This window comes from Lichenostomus cassidix, chromosome 12 (genome assembly GCF_008360975.1).
Source record: "Lichenostomus cassidix isolate B80296 chromosome 12, HeHo_3.0, whole genome shotgun sequence".
Classification (NCBI taxonomy): Eukaryota; Metazoa; Chordata; class Aves; order Passeriformes; family Meliphagidae; genus Lichenostomus; species Lichenostomus cassidix.
The window spans coordinates 17,335,743-17,349,167 of record NC_139493.1 but is presented as its reverse complement, the minus strand read 5'-3'; the positions used below and the strand labels follow the sequence as shown (position 1 = coordinate 17,349,167).

The following is a 13,425-nucleotide window of genomic DNA, read 5'->3' as shown; positions in this document are numbered from 1 at the left end:
TAAATGGTTAGATGGTCCTTTTAAATGACAATGAAATGATTTAAAAATAGGGTGAAAGATTTCCTGTGTCACTGCTTTAGCTAAGATACTACAGCAGTAAATCCTGGGCCTTGGTTAGCACTTGGTATTTCTGTCAGAATCTCTCATTTCACATCTGAAATGCAACAACTGCTGACCTGCATGGGAAAAAAACCTTCTGTCACCACCATGATGACAAGGAGAATGACTTTGCTCAGTGTTTTTGGCACTGCTCAAGAGGGAAAGGTTCCTGTGGCAAACAAAGCCTCATGGCTCTGATTAGCAGCAAAACACAGCTAATGCCTACACTAATATTGACCCATTCAATTCAATTTAAGGCTGGAATTTGACTGTGAGGAGAGACTGGAATAGCTGAGTGCCAACAGGGGGGTCAGGAATCTGCTGTGGGACACAGAGCTGGCTGCAGGAAGAGCTTGGGTTGGGTTTAGTTAACACAGGCAGGCTCAGGAGAATTTCACTGAGGGCTCACAGAAATATCCACAGAACCTCTCAGTCCCCCCTGAAACTGATGCTGAAAGCAGCAGAAGTTGTTCCCAACACAGTGCTGGGTGGAATGGAGCCAGATCCCTGATCCCAGCCCTTCCTCAGAGCTCCATGGAGGCTGTGTGAGGAACTGTGAGAGGGAAGAAGAGGAGAAACACATAGAATTCCTTTTTCACCGTGCTCCTCTTCAGATCTGGGCTGAATAATGAAATTTTATAATCAAACCTCAAACCTAGGCTAAATAATGAAGCTTTATAATCAAACCTCAGACTTAGTCTAAATAATGAAGCTTTATAATCAAACCTCATGTGGATCCACCCAAAAGGTTTGAAGCTGGCCTGACTCCACTGCTCCTTTTAACTGCACTTTCAATTAATAATAATTCCCAATTCCTAGCTCTCCCTGGGATTCAGTGGGAATGAAGCTGCAGCATCCCTGCAGCCTCGGAGGAGGATCTCTCAGAGTGCATCACACACACAACATCTGTGCAGGTCAGGCAGGGGAGAGGGAATTTGACACAGTCAGGAGAGAAATCCATCAAATCACACAAGCCGGGGGTTGTGACGTACCATTGACTAAGCTGGCATTTGCATTATCAGTGGCATTTGCACCTGCTGCACCATCTGTGGCTGGAGGAGGGTGGGAGGAGGGATGGGAAGAATCTACTGAGCAATAATGGATAAAAAAAAACAAAAAACAAAACAGAAACAAAACACAGAAACAGAACAACAAATAAGAAATAAATCATAATGGCAACGCGAGCGAATGCATGTGACAGAACGGAAAGTGTTGGGGGCTTTGTTTGCTCCCAAAATAAACGGAATTAAAACAAATTTCCAAAGCAACGCGGCATTGGGGAGTGGTACAAAGTAAGCTGAAAACTGAAATAATAATAACAATAATAATAATAATAATAATAATAATAACAATAATAAAAGGTAAATAAATATGAAACACATTTAACAAAGTTAAAGGAGTTGGTGAGAACTGAGTGTACACAGTCCTGTGTACATTGCTTTAGTCCTTTAATGGGTTATTTTTTGTACTTTAATGTCATTTATGCAGTTTTTAAATGGTTGAAATTTTTCCTTTGGAGTTAATTTATGCCAGGCAGGGGTAGTTTTTAAAATGTGCATTTAAAATATGCATTATATCTATATATGTACACACTGCTACATGGTGCAAGGGTACATATTTTGTGTTTTATAGAATTTTGCACATTATGACTTCTCACCAATGCATCCCAGTCTAGTGGGGCTCAAACCATGTCCTGCCATCACCCAGGTAAAATGCACATTGACCTGAGTAGAAACATTAAACTTTCCAATATTTTACATGGAAAAGGCTTTTTTTTTTGAGGAGAATAATGGCTTATTTTAAATCCAGATAATGGACATGACACATTTCCTGATTTGTGGTGAAATGACCGAAGGATCAGAAAATAAAACCTTCCTCTTCTTTCCAGTAATTATCCATACATTAGAGAAACTCATCAAGAAATCCTTCCTAACAGGAAGGTGAAAAGCTTGAAGAAGGTTTTATAATTTCACTGGGTTTTTATATTAGAGTTCAAAAAAAATTATTCTCTGCAAATAATAGACCAAATTCACTTGGGTTTTTTTCTGATGGTTAAGGAATGCTTCCCAAAGCTCCCCAGGCTCCCCAGCCCTCCCCACAGGAACCTCTCACGCTGTCCTGGGCTGGTGCTACAGAATGGGCTGATTTGATTTACGAACGGCAAATTGGGAGAAGAAAATAAACAGCTCCCAGCATTTCACAACACACTCCGTGCAACTGCACTCAGCAAAATCTCAATTGCAAATTTGATTAGTGTGATGGCAACGACTTCAACTGTTGTGGTGCCTGGTGCTCGTTCTTTATTCTGTTTGGATCCCCAGCCCGACCAGCACAGCGTGAGCCGCGAGCGGCAAATTGAGAATTCCACATTCAATCCTTTGGATTTCCTTCTGCAGAGCAGCTCATTATTCCAGCTCAACACCGAGATTTGCCACACCAGCAACGCCTGCCCACCGAAAGGTTTGGCACCAGCAGTGCTGTTGATTTGAAATCATTCTTTAATTTCAGCTCCGCTGATTCTAAAGCGATTATTTCAATCGGCAGTTCCCCTGATTGGCACCAGCTGAAAGCTCTGCGTTGGATGTGTGCAATTCTTACTCTACCTGGAAGCTGCTGCTGCTGCTCCTCCTGTTTCACACCTGCGTGATTAGTGTTAAAGTGTTAATGAGCAGGAAAACCACACATCACACACAGCCTGAAACGGGCACTTCCTGGCAGCATTTCTGACTGCTGCAGCTTTCTGTAGCACAGGATTTTGGTTGAGGTTGGGCATCCTCCTGCTGCCAGCTCTGCCCAGGCACCTCTGCCTGAGCACCAACCCAGCAGCAGCAGGAAACAGGGAGCAATTCTCTAGATCATGGATCTTTTATATTGTAGCTGTTTCTATAGTGCCATATTCAATTAAATTCATTTTCTGTATCCAAATTCTAGCACACCTCTGTAAGAAGCTCTGTCTCTGGGTAAATACAGCTCTGGGGCAGTGCAAAAACCCTGATCTCCTTTTTCCTGCCTTGCCAGGCTATTCCCAGTGACACCTGAGCCAAGCACCAGGGTCCTGAGTACAGCCTGGGGAGGTCAATCCAGTTAAACCCAACCCAGTTAAACCCAGCCCAGTTAAACCCAACCCAGTTAGGTTCCCTTCCCACAGGGATGGAGCTGCTCTTCCTCTCCTGCAGATCTCAAAAAGGCTCTTCCTGGGAGTCTCTCAATGACACTGAGAGCAAACTCTAAGGTACTGCTCAAAACCAGGCTTTTTTTTCTCTGAAAAGAGTAAAACTCTTCTCACAAATAAAAGGGTTATATTTGGTGAAGTTTCAATCTTTCTCCTTTTAATTTTCCTGAAACTCCCAGTGCCTGGCAGGTATTGTGCATTTCTGTGCAGAAATGAAATGATAAACATTGCATTCAGTAAAAAGGGATTTCCTCAAAGCAACCAGGAGTCAAAGGCAGCCACTTGTTGAACATACTCAGAAATGGAAATTGGAGGTCCTGAAAACCATTTGAATTTGGCCTTCCCATCTGCAGCTTCAAATAAAAGGATGAAAACAAAAAAAAAGTGGAATCATGTTGCCTGACAGATAGCAAATAAGATGTTCAGTAAAGCTACAGCTGCTTTTTTTTTCTTTGATAGTGAAAACCACCAGAAAGAGCAGAAATGTCTAAAAAACCTGTATTAATTGGCCCTTAATGATGTCTGACAGACAAATATTCTTAGGACAGACTTGGAACGAACTTGTGGAAGCAGAACAATTTACAAGACCGTGTGAAGAGAAACTGGAAAGGACAGACATTAAATCATGTTTCTGCTTAGTGTGCAGCCCAGAAATTAGCAAATGCTTATGACATCACACTGTAATAAGGTGAAAAGTCTAAAGAGGCTTCTTGATTTCATTAACTGATCCAAGACATGAAAGTAAAACTGTCTGCTAACATTTACTGCTACACTCTTGGCTTTTACTATTCTTAGCTTGACCTTTACACCTGAAGAAATTAAAATGCCTCTCAAGTCTGCCACTGACATTCAACAACTGGGCTAGCAAAGAGCCATTTCTTGTCTTTATTTTAGTTCTGAAGCTCTAAGACAGAAGCTATTTCCATGGCCAAGGGTTTTTTTTCCCTGTAAAAAAAAAAATTACATTGATAGAAAAGCACAAAATCTTAGCAAATTGAAGGTGAGCATGGATTGGTGTAGAGAAGCCACAGCAATTGGAGCATGCCCAGGTATTCCCTTGCATTTCATTATGTGCTGGGAGCCTGCAATCTCACACTGGAAAAACATCTTGTTATCCAATGCATTTATTGGCTAACAGCTTCTGCTGTTTTTCTGTGTGACACGTGATGATCAAAATGCATCGAAAATAAAAAAAGCAGTTGGGAAAATTGCATTTGTCGAGAGCACAGAGGAGCTCTGGCTGCTCTAAGCCCAGCAGCTTTCCTTGGAGCATCCTGTGCTGGGAGATTTACCTTTCTTGTCTTTCTTCTCCTCCTCCTCTCCCCCAGCTCCCAGCAGGGTGAAGATGATGCCAGTCTGGGAATTCACGCCCACAGCAGTCACCAGCATCCTCCCCGAGCCTTCCATCACATGGGTGCCTGGAGGGGAGCAGAGGTGACACAGAGCTCAGAGAAACACAGAAAGTGATGCAAGACTTCAATGGCAGCACTGAGAGAGTTTTGGCCCACTTGGAGAATCAGTATTGAGGGGTTTATGACCACAGAACAAAAGCAATCCCTGTGGCTGTGTATTGCTCTCCACCAAGGATTGATGCTTCCCTGCAAACCTCAGGCTGCACATCCATTATCAGCTCAGATCCTCTCTTTGAAAGAAATATTGTCACTAACCACGTTTACCTCTTGGAAAAAAACCAGTTTATCTTCCTCCAGCCAATTCTGATGACTTGGAAAAGGTTTTGCAAACATCCCTTGGTGACCCTAATCAAGATTGCATTGACTGCAATTGTTACATAAACAGTGAAAATATGTGTAATTTCTCTCACTTTTCTCACTTATGGTTGACTTACAAGCATAGAAAAATATTTTTGAAGATAATTTTGCATCTTGAAACTTCAGAAATTAGAGAAAAATATTTAAGGAGATGTTTAATTTATTCAGGAGATTCCCAAATAGCAAGAAGAGTATTGGAAACAAATCCAGTATAAGAAATTTCTGTTACTAAATCAAACTGCCACAGATATTCAGTTTTTCTGAGAAGGATCATTCATTTAACTGTGTAATGTTGAGAAAATTCATTTTCAGAAATATTTCATGCTTTACTGTGCAGAAATTGTTTATTTGCAGCTCTTTTTTTGCATATTGACTCAAATATTAGATGCATCTAAGGTCACAGAAATCTTCAGCTACGAGTTGTGGTAACACAGAAACAGAAATTGCTGATTCCAAATATTCTGATTTTGGAAAAAATTGATAACAGAGATTTCAAAAGAACTGCATATTGGCTAATTTATAAGAAACAGTGGGAAAGGGAAGAGCAATCTGTTGTTATGAAATGTTTTTAAGGCAAATTCCTAAAAGCTTAGCTAAAATCAACTTCCATGGAGGGACAGGAACAAATACACCAAGGATGGCATCAAATCCTCAGCGATAAAAAGTTCATTACTGAAGTAATATTTGAAATGTTTAAAGGGAGAAATCCTTAGCAGGCAGTGGATTTGTAAAGATGAAAAGCAGATCAGCAATTCTCCTGCAAAACAGGTGAAAAACAAATATGTCATGAGAAGAAACTGCTGAGAGATGAAGCCAATCACTGAGACAGACTTCATGTTCCATTCTTTAAATATATTATATAAAACATATTTATATGCAATACATATTTTATATATTATACAAATATATGTATTACATATTTAAATATTCTTTATATATAAAAATGGTCTTTATTAGTAGAAAATTACATTGTGCCTATTAAGTCACTGTGAGAGCACAGAGGAAAAGCAATAATTTCTTAAAGTCACAGAGCAAGTCAAGATTGAATATTTTCTGGGTTTGGGCTGTAATTAAATGCTCTTTCCTGGATTTGAAGTTGTTTGGAAGCTGTGAAAATAGACTTTAACAAACAAACTGTTCATGGTGAGAAAAAAATCAACAACTATTTGCTGGATTTTAACCATTGTTCTTTTGATCCTCACCTCACACACAAGAATATAATTAATTTCTCATTTAGAATCTCATTGGGAATTCAAATCTACTAAACCTGAAGAGCCATGGAAAGATTTTTCTTCTCTCCCTTAAAAAAAATTAAATTATTGAGTTCCTTGTCATCTGTATAAATTTACTGAGTTATCTCAAACGCTGAAAAATGGAACGAGATCTAGACCTCTGTCCTTAAACAGATCAATGCTTTAAATATATACACAATATATATATATTTAATTCCCATTTTCTTAACTGCTCATCAGTTGCTGTCCTAGAACCTAATAAGCAGTGCAACTATTTATTTATAATCAAAATATCTTTAAATAATCAAACTCTCCCATGTTCTTAAAAGGAAACCAGAGACACAGAACAGGGAGAACATCTGTCAGCACTGAGTCTAATTTGAGAGCAGAAATATCAGAATGTGAGAAAATTTCTGCAGCAAGAGGGCAAAGAAAACCAAAAATGCACTAGTGGTCAGATGGGTTTGAACAGAAAAACAAACAAATTAAAATAAAAATAAAATAAAGGAACAGAGCTTCTCAGTGCATTAAGGCTTTCTGAGATAAAATTGCATTATTTAAAAAGTTTTTTGCTTTCAGCAAAACATCACAAATATACAACTTAGTTCTGCCACCCTAAAAAAAAGTAAAAAAAAAGAAGAATTCAATTCAAACCTAAAGATGAGAAGAGATCTCTAAAAGCCAGCACAGGCTTGGTTGGTTCAGTCAGAAAGAAAAAGCTGTGAAACCTTCCAGAGAAATGTACAGGAGCCTCTTTAAGATGTGTCACTGTTTCCAAATAGATCCTCATTAGGAGTTTGCTATTTGCATTGCTGCTTTGTTCCCAGGGAATCTTCTCCCAAACTGGGCTGCAAAGGTGGGCAGAGATCTCCTCACTCCCACACTGCTGAGCAGCTTCCTGGGGAAACATCACCCACCTCACCCCAGAGCTCTGCACTCCTGCAGAGCCAAACCACCTCAGCTGGGGATCCTTCCTGAGCCTCTGCCCAACGTGAGGCTGCAAAACAGAGCCACAAACCTCCTTCCACCTCCATTGAAACAGAATTGGAGTTAAATCAGTTTGGATTCAGAGCCAGGCTCAGTGATTCCAACCAGCTGTTTCATAAGTGGAATTGGGGAATGGCTGCAGGTTTGTCACTGATCTGGCACTAAAGATTGTATTTCATCGTCCTCTTGGACAATTCTACTGAGTTGCTTCCCTCTAAGGACTTGATCTTGGTAAAAAGTATTTTTTCACGTGGTAATTATTTAATTTCAAGTTGATAAATGGTGATTATTCCACGACAGAAAAGGAAGAACTGAAATAAGTTTAGCAAAGCAAGAGGGAAACATTAGATGGATAGAGAACTTATTACGGGACTTTATTTCAGACAAAAATCCAGCTAAACATGAGACTGAGAAATTCCTAAATCTAATAATCATTCTGGTGAAATAGATTGGAAATAGAAAAATAAGAAAAGAAAATCAGAATGTGTCAGTCTGGGGGCTTGATGCTGTTTTCTTTTTCACTTCCAGCAAACTTGTGGGGAACAAAAATCCTCCTTGGGCAGATCTAAGCAATGGTTTAGGCACTGCACTTACTGAGAGGAAACCAAAGTTAATAACAAAGTGAACCAACCATCAGAATACCCTCTATGGGAAAAAAAGTGTTTTCCTGAAAAAAGAACCCTCGTCTACAAGGAATTTCAATCCACCCAAATAATTCACAACTTTTCAAGTTCACTGCTTGGTTCTGAAAGTTCCTGCTGTGCCAGAAGCTCAGCCTGGAATATTTTCTGGATGTTCTGGTATTGAATTAAGACCAAACCAGAACTATTTTGCTCCAGGCTATAACTGACTTGATTCTTTAATCAAGCTTTGCTTTTATTTCCAAAACATAGCAAAGCACCAAGACCAAGAGATTTCTTTGGTTTATTTGTTCTTGTCTAAGCTCTGCTCCCTTTGTTTCAAATCCTGTTTTGCATGGACAGAAAGAGATATTGTTTTAAGTTTGGCAGGATAAAATAATGTCCTGCCAGCCTCAGTTTGGTGAGAACCATGCCAGGTGAGCTCCTCTACCTCTTTCACACCCTCATCAAATTAGTCTAAATAACTGGGGGAGGACAAAAAAAAAAAGGAAAATGTTTTAGTAATTTGGACTCTCAAAATTGCTCCTCAAGTGCAGCAGAAACTCATTGAGTTTAATTATGGCCCTGAAGCTGGTTGGATATTAAAAATGCTCTTCCAGGTGCCTGCAGTGAAAGCAACACTCCCCAATCCTGGGTGTTTGTCTTCCACCAAATTCTGCCTCCCAGAACAACCTGTGGCTGCCATGCCAATGTTTTCAGTGATTCCTCTGGCAAAGGACCTGAGCTGCTTCCATTTCCAGCAGGTGATTAAGGGAGAGCAGTGGCAACATCCACTGTTTCTCTAAATTGCAAAAGAGAACTCACTGATGTCTTCAAGCACAAAGGTAAAGAGGAAAGTTGAAGGCCTGGTAATGATTTTGCAGAGGCTTGCTTTGTTGGTTTTTTGGAGTTTTCTCCCTTTAAATGACTCTTATAAAAACACAGGGCTAGGTTAACACTCAACAGGAGCTCAGTTTTCAAACCAAGCCAAACCTACCCTGACAGTCATGGTGGTTGCAAGATTTTGCATGAGGAACAAAGTGCAGGACTCAAGAGGGATCACTGGGATTAAACCCTGCAGTGCATCCAGAGAAAAAGAAAGTTTTTTGCATGATAGAATCTCAAATCATTGATTCTGTTCCTGAGTCCAAATGTATCAGGGGAAGTATGGAACAAAAGTCTGTGCAGTGCTTATTAAAATATCCCATTAATTCTTCACCTTTTCTGCAATTACATAAAGATTATCCAGTGAGAGAAAAATAAAGAGTTTAAACTTTATTCAACTCTGCATTAGAAGTGTAAAGACAAATTTCTCTCCCTATAGCAATGAAACCTGATTATTTCAAAGTGATTTTGAGTTTATAACACGTTACTGATTGTTACATATCAGCATTTCTGTTATTTGTGATCACATCCCAGCTGGAATCCTTTGACAAATGACCCACCTTTATTAGAACTTAAAAATCCATTCAGTTTAACTGATTTACTGTATAGAATTATATTACAAAAACGATTTGAATTTTCCACAGAAGCTGACCTCAAAATATTTTGTACATCCAGTTGCTCTTAAACACATTGTTCCTTCTTCTATTTTACATTCCTTACACACAAAGAGTTTAAAGAAACTTTAAAAGTCTTTGAAATGTATGGTTAAATTAAAATTAATTGAATGAATAAATGAATTGAAACAATCATTATTTCCCTGAGTGAGACTTTTTCTCTGAAAATATTTCATTTCTTTATAGCTTTATAAAATAAGAGCAATGATCAGAAATAATTGCACACCATCCAAAAAAAAAAAACCAAAAAACCAAAACCAATATACTTTTAAATCACCAAGTGACCATGCCAGAGTATGTGATCAAAATATCAAAAACATCTAATACCAAAAGCTCATGGAAGAGGAAAAGCAAACAAAATCCCAAAAGCAAAGGGAATTACCTGACAGCAGCATGGGGTCTTTGTCCACGGACTTGCGGACCTGGTCAGACTCTCCAGTCAAGGAGCTCTCGTCGATTTTGAGATCATTTCCTTGGATGAATATCCCATCAGCAGGTAGAAGGTCACCTGGGGTCAGGACAGGGGAAAGGGAAAAACAGCCATGAGGTTGTTTTTATAATTACAGCATGACTTTTACTGGAAATCACAATTAACAATTGCATTGAAAGGTAAAATGGAAGCACAGGGAAGGGATTTCTGCCCACGTGAGCCGCAGTACTGCAGTCCTGTAGGGGAATATTTTTTTGCTTCATGCTACCCCAGAACCCAAATGTATCCCATCAAACACACAATGAGCATCCCCAGCGTGGGGTTTGGCAGGGAAGGGCTCTTCCCATCGCATGAAGGTTTCTCTGTCAGACTGCAGAGGAATTAACAGCAGCTAATTACCAGCAGCTCATTATCAGCTGAGCTGCCCTTTCCCCTTCCCCACTCAGGGGAAGCCCTTAGGTGAGTCCAGGGGAAATGTGGTGGCTGACGGAGCAGGGATGTTGCTGGAATTACCAACTCACTGCAGCATGGAGCACAGAGCTCCTGCAGGACTCTTCACTCCACTGGAGCACAGAGCTTCCCTATGGCATGGAATTCTCCAGCACCTGAGCTGGGGATCCATCTGCATCTGGAGCAACTTTCAGGTGAGCACAGAGGCCCAGTTCCCATTTATATAACATTTAAAAATACTTCTTCTTATCCCTAACTGGACAAATAAAATTCTGAATAATATAATCCTCCATGGTAAAGAATGTGTGAGCAGTCCTAGTCCTGGTGAGTTTTCCAACAATAAAATGGATTCCCCAGCACAACTGTATAGCAGATTGTTTGGTTCTCCTTTTGCCCTGACAGCCCAATTGTCACCTTAGCACAGCCAACACCAACACACAGCCCTGCTGGTGAATGTCCATCCTGCTGGGAAGGGCCAGCAGAGGCAACACAAGCTCTCAATGCCCTGCACTCACCATATTTGACCTGGGCAATGTCCCCCACCACGATCTCAGCCACGGGGATCTGGATGACCTGTCCCCCTCGCACCACGGTGAACTTCTGCTCCTGCTCGATGCGGCTCTGCAGCCCGCGGAACTGCTTCTCCTTGCTCCAGTCGTTGAAGGCAGTGACCAGGACCACGCAGATGACAGACAGCAGGATGGCTGCACCTTCAATCCAGCCGGCTTCGGCCTCACCCTCATCCTCAGCCCCTCCCGTGGCAGTGCCACACCCTGCAGAGCCACGGAGAGACACGTTAGTTGGCACAGGGATAAAACTTGGTGGGACATGGCAAGGGGAGGAATGGAGCTGCTTTTCTGAGCTCTCCCTGCTAATGAAATGTGGCAGAGCAGAGGAAAAGGACAAATAAAGAGGTCTGGGGGAAAGAGAGAGGAAAAAATCAACAGGAATTTTAGTTCTTTGAATTTTTCTACTGAGCGAGCCATCCTTGGTGAAGCTGAACTAAACCAGTGGAAAGAGAAAGCACCAGTTCTGATGGCTGGTAGAAGAGCTCAGAGCTTCACCTAAGCCACCAGGAGCCTGCAGGGTAAGAATAACAACAATACTGAAAGTGGCAAGAAGGACTAAAACAATGAATGACATTAATCAGTGCAAAACAAAGGCATTAACTCACACACACACACCCTGATTAAACCATTTTAACACAATTTTTAAAAATAATTTTCAATACAATTTCTAAATGTTCTCAACTAAAGACATGTACAAGGAACATTGTTGAAAAATACTGGGGTGAACCAAGTATATGAACATTTCAAAATGTGGTGAGATGTATTAAGGAACATTGAGTAAAAACAATCTCCTGATATTAATTCATCAAAACTACAGTGGGAACAAAAATACAGCTTCTAGAACGGTAAATATGTTATTCCTGCCACAACTAAAACAGTATTGAGAAATACACTTTATCCTGAACTGCTAATTCTAAATTACTTTATATAAGTCTGCTAATTAGCTATTTCAAAGTTGGATGCCATTAAAATTTAGATAGAGAAATAAAACTGACAGAGATCTCCTTCTAAATGCAAGAGCACCTGGAGAACCACAGGCCAGCCAAGCAGCCATTCCAGAACCCCAATCCAGAGATCTCCCAGCTTAGGGGAGAGAGGAGAACTCACCTTCACTCCCACCTCTGACTAAAGTTTGATTTTGCTTTATTCATCACCTGTCACTAGAGGGAATTAATAACCAATCTGATTTCTATTTCCAAGTTCCAAAGGCTTCCCTGGAACAGAAGCATCATAATTCATTAACCAGCTGAGTAATTACTCTTGCGTGTGAACAATGACAAAACTTCCAGGAGTCAAAGGAAGGAAGATGAGACTGAAGAGCAGCTAAGAGAGGGAGAAAATGAAAATAAATGGAGTTTTTAGCAACTTCTCTGCAGTTTACCCAGAGACTTCTAAGGGAAAGGCCAAGGCTGCTCCCAAGGGCAGTAATTCTGTTTCAGCAGATATAACACCAGAATTCACTCTCCCTTTTTCACTAGATATACTTAAAGTATAATGATGATTCTGTTTTTTTAAGAGCAAACCTCCTCTCTCATTTCTCACAAAAGTAATGTTGCCTGGTCTGAAGCACTGATTTCATTTCCTTCTCACATGGTTGAAATTTAGTCCAGCTTGTACAAAATTATTAAGAGCTGCTCGAGAGTAATATTTCCAAGACCCTCCAGTTAAAAAAAAAAAATTAAATGTCCAACTTCTTAATTAAGCTAATCCAGGTAAAAAAATAAAAATAAAAATATTCCTTGACTTGAGTAGTGAAGTTAATTTTGTGTTTGTGTTGTCAGAAGTGATCTCCACGTTCACAGAAATACTATCATGGAGCATGCAAATAATACAAGATGTGATCATTAAGATAAAAGGAATTACCTGGAGATACTTTGTAGATTATGCACAAGCAAAGAACATAATTCACTCTTTAGCTGAGCAAATGTATTTTACTCCAGCAAATGTACTTTATTCCAAAAGATGTTTTTAAGAACGAAAGAAAATCTGAAGGGAACAGATTCAGCTTAGCTCAAGCTTTTGAAAAGTGCTGCTAAATCTGACAAGTTTCCACACTCAATAAAAAATCATGGTTAGAACTTAAAATCCTGAGAAAATTCTCCATAGCCCAATGAAAACAACAAAACTTTAAATGCATTTGATTCTTTTTCTGTTCATTTAATCTGACAATGAGAAATTCAAGTGGAGCAGAGGGATTGGAGGGGGAGGAAAGAATTCTAGGAGTGAACAGAGAAATTAATTGCTAGACCTCACCAAAACCATTTTGTTGAACTATGTGTTCTTGCTTCAAAACTATTCAAGAATTTTTCCTTTTTAATAGGAAAAAAAGTAAAGGAAATCTGCATCTCCATTGGTATAATCTGTCTAATGTTTTATCATGAACTTCAGGAAAAACAAAAAGTGTTTTGTTTAAAAACTTCAGGAAAATGTTAAAAGGGTTTTTCATTTTTCTTCCAGTGTCATGGTTTTTTTGGAAGTTATAGAAAGACTTATTTGGATTTACAGGAAGAAACTTTATGTATTTATAGGGGGAAAACA

The 13,425-nt window shown here is 39.7% G+C and overlaps 1 protein-coding gene across 17 annotated transcripts in view; it reads right to left on the bottom strand.

Annotated features, from left to right (window-relative positions):
• ATP2B2 (ATPase plasma membrane Ca2+ transporting 2) overlaps positions 1–13,425 on the bottom strand; it is a 380,463-nt gene that overhangs the window by 79,261 nt on the left and 287,777 nt on the right. For 14 of the 17 annotated variants that reach the window (XR_014854795.1, XM_085073053.1, XM_085073049.1 and 11 more), the window contains 4 exons: positions 10,834–11,091; positions 9,821–9,946; positions 4,564–4,689; positions 1,092–1,184 (listed from right to left, as the gene is read on the bottom strand). Coding sequence is in view for 16 of the 17 variants with exons in the window: in XM_085073053.1 (XP_084929179.1) it covers positions 1,092–1,184; positions 4,564–4,689; positions 9,821–9,946; positions 10,834–11,091 (603 nt within the window). In the remaining variant the exon portion in view is untranslated. The remainder of the gene's footprint in view (positions 1–1,091; positions 1,185–4,563; positions 4,690–9,820; positions 9,947–10,833; positions 11,092–13,425) is intronic. The other 3 variants (XM_085073052.1, XM_085073047.1, XM_085073051.1) reach the window with 1 other exon arrangement.